This window comes from Sinocyclocheilus rhinocerous, unplaced genomic scaffold (genome assembly GCF_001515625.1).
Source record: "Sinocyclocheilus rhinocerous isolate Xijiao unplaced genomic scaffold, SAMN03320098_v1.1 scaffold468, whole genome shotgun sequence".
Classification (NCBI taxonomy): Eukaryota; Metazoa; Chordata; class Actinopteri; order Cypriniformes; family Cyprinidae; genus Sinocyclocheilus; species Sinocyclocheilus rhinocerous.
Window position 1 is genome coordinate 1974367 of NW_015635305.1, and position 7368 is coordinate 1981734.

General features: G+C 37.9%; 1 protein-coding gene across 2 annotated transcripts in view; it reads right to left on the minus strand.

Annotated features, from left to right (window-relative positions):
- LOC107746832 (flotillin-2a) overlaps positions 1–7368 on the minus strand; it is a 31839-nt gene that overhangs the window by 15214 nt on the left and 9257 nt on the right. For both annotated transcript variants that reach the window (XM_016561153.1, XM_016561154.1), the window contains exon 2: positions 4574–4655. In XM_016561153.1, the coding sequence (XP_016416639.1) occupies positions 4574–4655 (82 nt within the window). The remainder of the gene's footprint in view (positions 1–4573; positions 4656–7368) is intronic.

Below are 7368 nucleotides of genomic sequence, written 5' to 3' on the forward strand. Positions count from 1 at the left end.
AATAAACTACGTGCATGCAATGCCGTGGTCAGTTAAGTCATGAAGTTACCAAAAAGGCGATTAAAGCTGCCTTAAAACTGTGCATGCATGTAATATATTTTATATGAGTCACATTTAAGAACATGTCTCTCTGGTTTTCAAAACTGTCCTGGAGCAGCCCAGCACTATCTAACTCCTCTAACACACACGATTTAACTCGTCAGCTCGTGTTTATTTTAGCACTTCAGTCAGTGAATACGCAGCCTGCAAAACACTAAAATAAATATCAAAGAAATAATACAGTTAAACAAGAAAGTAGCCTAAATAAGAAAGTTAAATACACCCTGTCTACAGGACGCGAGCTGCGCGGCGCGACAAAATACTATAAAACTCATTATAATCAGTGATGCTACACTGGATGCAGCACGACACGACATGACAAATCCCCGACAGTTAACCTCGTTCTATTTATGAGGTACTGACACAGAGTTCAAATGTCTTGTGTAGACACTAGACAGACTCAACCTGTTGCGATGCGGCAGTGTCGTGTCCGGTGTAGACACGGTTCACTGTTCCGCTACCGGTATTACACTTGTATACAAAACTTCGTATTATGCTTGTTATAGAGTGCGTGACGTCACGTGCACTACCGCCAGTGGCAGTAGACAACTGCGGTGGTTGTCACGGCGACCGTCACAGCCCTATTTGTGTGCAAAAGAAAAAAAGAAGAAAAAAAAAAACGCGTGTCGCAGCTGACACAGAATAGCATACGCTCCAAATACTACTGATACTCTCCAAAATGGTGCCAGGGTGACGCGGAGGAGATGAATTGTTGAATAAAGTCGTTTTTTTCTTTCTTTTGTGCACAAAAACGGCGGACACAGAACAACATACGCTGTTTGCGTTCAGTGGATACTCTCTAAAATGGCTCTACAGGGTGACGCGGAGGAGACAAATTGTTGAATAAAGTCTTCTTTTTTTTTCTATTGCGCACAAAAAGTATTCTTGTAGCTTCGTAATATTACGGTTGAACCCCTGATGTCACATGGATTATTTTACCGATGTCCTTGCTATGTTTCTGGACCTTCATCATGTAAGGATCCTTGCTGTCTATGGGAGGGTCAGAGAGCTCACGGGATGCATCAAAAATATCTTAATTTGTTTTCCGAAGATGAACGAAGGTCTTACGGGTTTGGAACAACATGAGGGTGAGTAATTAATGACAGAATTTTCATTTTTGTGTGAACCAACCCTTTAACAGACCTGTAATATATACAGCAAATATAATCGATTATTCACAGACACTTGGGGTGTGTCAATACAGGTAAGTTCAAGAACAAAATACAGCAGCTGTTAAGGGGAAAAAAAGATATATGATTCAATTTAAATCTAGACTGTATGTTTTTTAGCATATTTATTTAGATTGTTTTAATATATTAATAATAAATTCATTTAAATAATTTTAAGTCATGTCTGGTTGAGAACCACTAAACAACTGAGGATCTCACACACTACCAGACCTAAGTCATGCAGAGCACAGCAAATACAATGGAGACTCGTGGTAAATGAAAAGACTGGCTCTGACTTTTGGCAACTAGCATCGACTCCTCTACTGACTATAATCAGGTCAAATGTCTGTGCAAAAATCGGGTTATGTATTCCAGCTGTATTTTTGCTATAAAAATGTTTACATTTAAAATAATACACAAAACAAATAATACAATAAAGATCCAATTATAATCACTAAAGCTGTCAATCACTGCAGGTTTATAATGTTTCACACTGTCTAAGTCCTGCAGTTCAGCACAAGCGAACTGACTTACTGGGTGGAAACAGGGTCCCAGATGGCATACTATTTCTAGTGGATTGTTAGGCCAATATAGCTCAACCCTAATATAGCCCAAACCCATTTAACACAGGATAGTTCACAGTCAAGAGACCATAGTCTAGGAATCAGCCTATATCTACGAAGTTAATTATGCACCATCTACTAATATAGTTGTTGTGAGCAGCGAGTATGGACTGCTCATCAATGGCCCTTTTCTGTATACTTCAAACTAATTTATTTCCATTTGCTTTTTGTCTCTTTCAAAAAGAGTAGCTCTTAAATTGGACTGAAAATAAACTGTGCATTTCTGAATGGCAACATGCACAAGGATATGCAGTAGGATCCACAACTAAATGTTTCATTTCAGCCTTTGTGCTGCAGCAAGCCCTACAGCCCTCTCAATCTTTTAAAATTAGATCAATGTAGCTTTTAGAGCTGCCAGCAAACTAGATTACTACATGCTTTATCAAGGAAGGGGGGATGGTAAGAGAGATATCCCACCCAGCCTTGCTTTATTTCTAAGCTATGCATTCAGCTGAACAACTGTTGTAGCCACGGTTTACAACACAACCCATATTTACAGTTCTTTTTGACATTTAATCCCTCTCTAGAAATTGCTGAAATTGACAGTTGTTTCATCTTCCCATTAGCTCTAACAATAAAAAGGATGAAATACACATTTTCATTTTAGCTGTAACATTTAAAACTAATAGCTGCATTTCTGCAATAGACCTTTTCCACACATCCATGTGTTGTTACATGACTCTCTGATAAATGACCAACTTCCTGTGCTCCTGTCAATGGATGGCGGTCAGTTTTGGTAAATCAAATAAACTGTTGGTGACCTTCCCAATAAACCTGTCAACAGTTTCTCTAGCTTGACATAGTATTTCCCCATATATTATCTTATCATAGTATTTCCCTATATATTATATTATCAATTTTAATGTATGACAGTGGTGAATAGGGACGTTATTCTCAGAGAGATCTCTTGCTCAAGAACTAAGTCCTTCCGCTGTGCAGACATGAAAGTGTGATAAAATCTACTGATCTGTATTTCCACAGAGCTGATTTAGCATAATAATCTTATGATCCCCAGCAGTGAGATACCAGAGAAAGATCAGATGCTCAGACACACACGGGTGAGTCCAGCAGGTCTTAAAGGCAGGTTAGCTCAGCAAACACTTAAAGAAATGAACAGGAGAGGAACATCAGAGAAAAGACAGGCTGGTTATTATAGATTGCACATGCATAACTATCTCAATAATGATTAAAGAAGGAAACAAGGAATGGAAATAAATCATATGCTTCAGAATGATAAACAGTTCTCTTATTTCATACATATGACTTATGGCTAATGTTCTAAGTACAGCTACAAGCATTGTGTACCCACAGTGCTCTCACCGAATGACACATATAGGCTTTTTACACTGCGCTTAACCTTGGATTATCATCTTTTTAAAGCTCAATTTTAGAGAAACATCATTTGAGGGAAGATTTGACAGAAAATGTTTTATTGTTACAGTTATGGTCCAAAAAATGTCTATTCAGGACGAATTAGATAGTCAGTAATAAATAAGCCTGATGTGCAGGAGTGAGACAAGCTGTTATTTAAACCGTGATATTGACACCGCAAATAAGAAAGTTAACCCTGGGTTTACGATTGTACAGTACGAAATCTGAATAACCAGGGTTATTTCCTACCTAGAGCAAAGAATAAAAATGTGTGAAACAAAATATCATAACTCAGGTTTCCTATGACCTGCTGTTAACAATGTTAAATAGGGATGCACCGATACCACTTTTTCCAGTACTCGCCCGATACCGATACTTTTATTTTTGGTACTTTCCGATACCGAGGTACCGATACCGATATTTTTATTGCATTTGTACATTTTTTAAATATTGGAATGTTTAACATTATATTCATTGCATACATATACTTCGTAGTAGACATCCTTAACTCCTTTCTGCTGTCTGTTGTTCTGTTGTCGGTGTTTCTTTGTTTGAATATGGCGCTTATCACATGCTGTGTGGCAGCTGCGTTTGGTATCGGGGCATTTTAACGAATACGAGTACAGGAGACCAGTATCGGGCCCGATACGGTGCATCCCTAATGTTAAATATTAAAAGCCCTATATAATTTTAGCGCAACAGATTTTTGGATATACTATGTTTTCATCAGCAGATGCTGCACCATTAATGATCTTCCTTTTGTAACCACTGAAGCTGAACTTCAGTCAACACTCTAGTATTGTTAATTCTGTTTATTTTTCCAAACACTGGCCCTCGATACTCAAGCCCTTAATGAAGTGAGTTCATGTGAACGGGGGGGTTGAGTACTGATATATGAGACAATGTTTGTGTTTAACATCTGAAAGCTGTCTAAGCTCAAGACTATATCACTGAAAGGAAGAGCGCTCAACAGATACGTTATTTCCTTTATAGTAAACGTATTTAAGTAAATTTCTAGTAAAAGTAGTTATTTTAGTTACAATCAATGTCTTTAATATGTTGGGAAGAAATCAAAAGGCCCAGGTGTGCGCACTCTGGAGTTTCTCTAAAGTAGACATATTATAAACTCACAAGTTTAAATAGTCTAGCCAGACAAATATGAGCATGCCGTGACACGTCTCTAAAATGCCCACTCAACTGAAATGTACATATATGGAGAATAAAGTCATTCAGTCAGTGGGAGAATGATTTGTTTATGTTGTGAGCCAGTAAACACAATAATAGGAGTGAATGTGATGAATACATTCTTACTTCTGTATGTCGGTGATAAGCCACCATGCCCAGGCCCAGCCGCCCACTGTATAGCTCTTCCCATCAGAGCCACAGCAACCACCTGAGAAAATAAACACGGCATATTTAGTACAAATACACATTCCACACTAATATCATTTTCAAACTCAAACATGCTTGCAAACATTTGTGGTAATCTAGAATGGCAATCTAACATTAAAGCAAATACTTTGTTAATAAATATTCATTTTAAATTGTCTTTAAAAAACTCAAACCACATTTTTCCATTGTAATAATCTAAATCTTTCAGCCCATTTCACAAGCTATTGGTCAGTCACCACTTTCACCACCTACAAAAGGTAAAAACCTCACACATGCCTCACCAAACTGGTTTATAAACTGTAAACTGAACAACAACTTCATTATAACCACATGCAATGAAAATCATCGGAAAGCCTCAACGCACCGTTACAGGCTAACCAAACCACTATGGTGGTTAAATGTTTACAGAAATTAGCTCAATAATCAACTAGCTGTTTCAAACAAAACTATTTGTGCATCTGTGAAGGTCTACACAGTTCAAAAGTTTGGGATGTAAGATTTATTTTTAAAAAAAGTAATAGTTTTATTCAACAAGGATGCATCAAATGTAACAGTAAAGACATTTATAATTGTTATGGTTAAAATTATAATCATTTCCACAAAAATATTAAGCATCACAGCTGTTTTCAACATTAATAATAAGAAATGTTTTTTTTCAAGCACCAAATCAGCATATTAAAATGATTTCTGAAGAAAATTTAGTTCTGCCATAACAGGAATAAACTACCTTAATGAAATATATTAAATACAAAAACAGTTATTTTAAATTGTAATAATATTTTACAATATTACACACTGAACTTTTTTTCATCAAATGAGTGAGCAGAAGAGATTTCAAAGATTTTTTATTTATTTTATTTATTGTAAATCTTACTGACCCCAAACTGAATGATAGTGTACATGAACACAGAATTACGATTCAATTACTAAGGTGGGACTAGTTTGATTATGCGGTTTACTGAATCCCAAGGTCATAATTTAAACTAAATGTCTGTTATTGTTTGCAAGACAAACAAACAAAATACTCTTCACTCATATAAATATATTTTCCATCAATAGCGGATTAAATCATACACATCTTTTGGCCACATGAACATGCACATCCTATTTGCCTTTAATTTTCATTATGTAAAATACAGTCTGTTGCTCATGTTGTGATTTGGCTAACAAACTAATGCTATGGGAGGCAAGCAATTAGAACGGTAAGAGTAAAACAGACCTTCCAGTTCTCCATGATATTAAGTTTATGAAGCAAGATATTTAGGCTATGCGTCTGTGCAAATATAGATATTGTTGGGTCAACCATGACAAGTGACCTGGACTTCAGGGAGATAACCTAGGATTTATTACATTCAGCTGTCAATGTTACAACATCCATTCATGTTGCCTGAAGGTTATGCATCAATCTGGACTCCTGATGTAAAGTATAAACAGTAGGGGCCTGTAACCATTAGGAATGTGAGATATGTGAGGAACTCCCTCACAAATCTATGTATATGGGTCTGGTCCCCAGACCATTCAAGTCAGAGCTTGTCTCTCTTCATGTTGCAATGGAGGTACTGGAAACTATTCCAACAAATTCCCTGCATGTCATCAGCTATTAGTGTGCAATTCTCAGCTGTTGTTTAATCACTTGCACAACTGCAGTCAGATCAATCACGTGAAAGACAGATGAATTGGCCCATTGAAGTTTCTGTCATGTGACTTTATTTCATGAAACATGACCAATGTGGACACAATTTTCAGGCAAGTTAAGCAAAGAATAAATAACCCTGCAATACCTGCATGAAACTGTAGTTAGAAAAAATTGTAGCTGGCAGATCATTTAAAATAAAAGAACTAGCAAATTTTGTGACAGTGACACTAAAGTGTGTGCTATGACTTCCTGTAGTCTGATATCTGGGATGCATGCCTCTATCACAGTGGTTCCCAACCCTGGTCCTGGAGGCACCCCAACACTGCACATTTTGTCTCCTTTCTCTGACACACCAATTTCAGGTCTTATGCCGAGTTCACACTACATGATTTTCAAACTCGTCGGATCGCCGTTGTTTTCACACTGCGTGACTATCTGGGGTAGCATTCAGTTGCTGCTTTGTTCACATTGCACGATGGATCGGCGACAGAGGGTTTCACATTGCATGACTTGACAATAGGAAGAATTGCCGACAGCTCCAGATATTTAGCATGCCAAATATTTTGCGGGCGTCGGTGACGTGTCGGCGATTCCCTCAGATCGCGTCTTTGATAATTCACACTGCGTGATTATCACTTGCGTGAACGAGCGCCGATTTGCCTCCGATTTCGGGCATTTGTCGGCGATTTCGCAAAACCTGTCGGCAAGTGAAAAATCGGGCTAAAATCGTGCAGTGTGAACTTGGCATTCGAGCAGGGATCCTCAAGTCTGGCCCACGAGATCCACTTTCCTGCAGAGTTTAGCTCTAACCCTAATCAAACACACCTGAGCATGCTAATCAATGTCTTCAGGATCATTAGAAAATCACAGGTAGGTGAGTTTGATCAGGGTTGGAGCTAAACACTGCAGCGCATTGGCCCTCCAGGGCAAGAATTGAGGAACCCTGTCTTACCCTGCGTTCCATTCGGAAGGGCTCATCCTAGGCCTGGACGATATGGCCAAAATTGATATCATGATATATTTCTTAATTTCGGTCGATACGATATAATTCCGATATCGATATGAACACTATTTATCT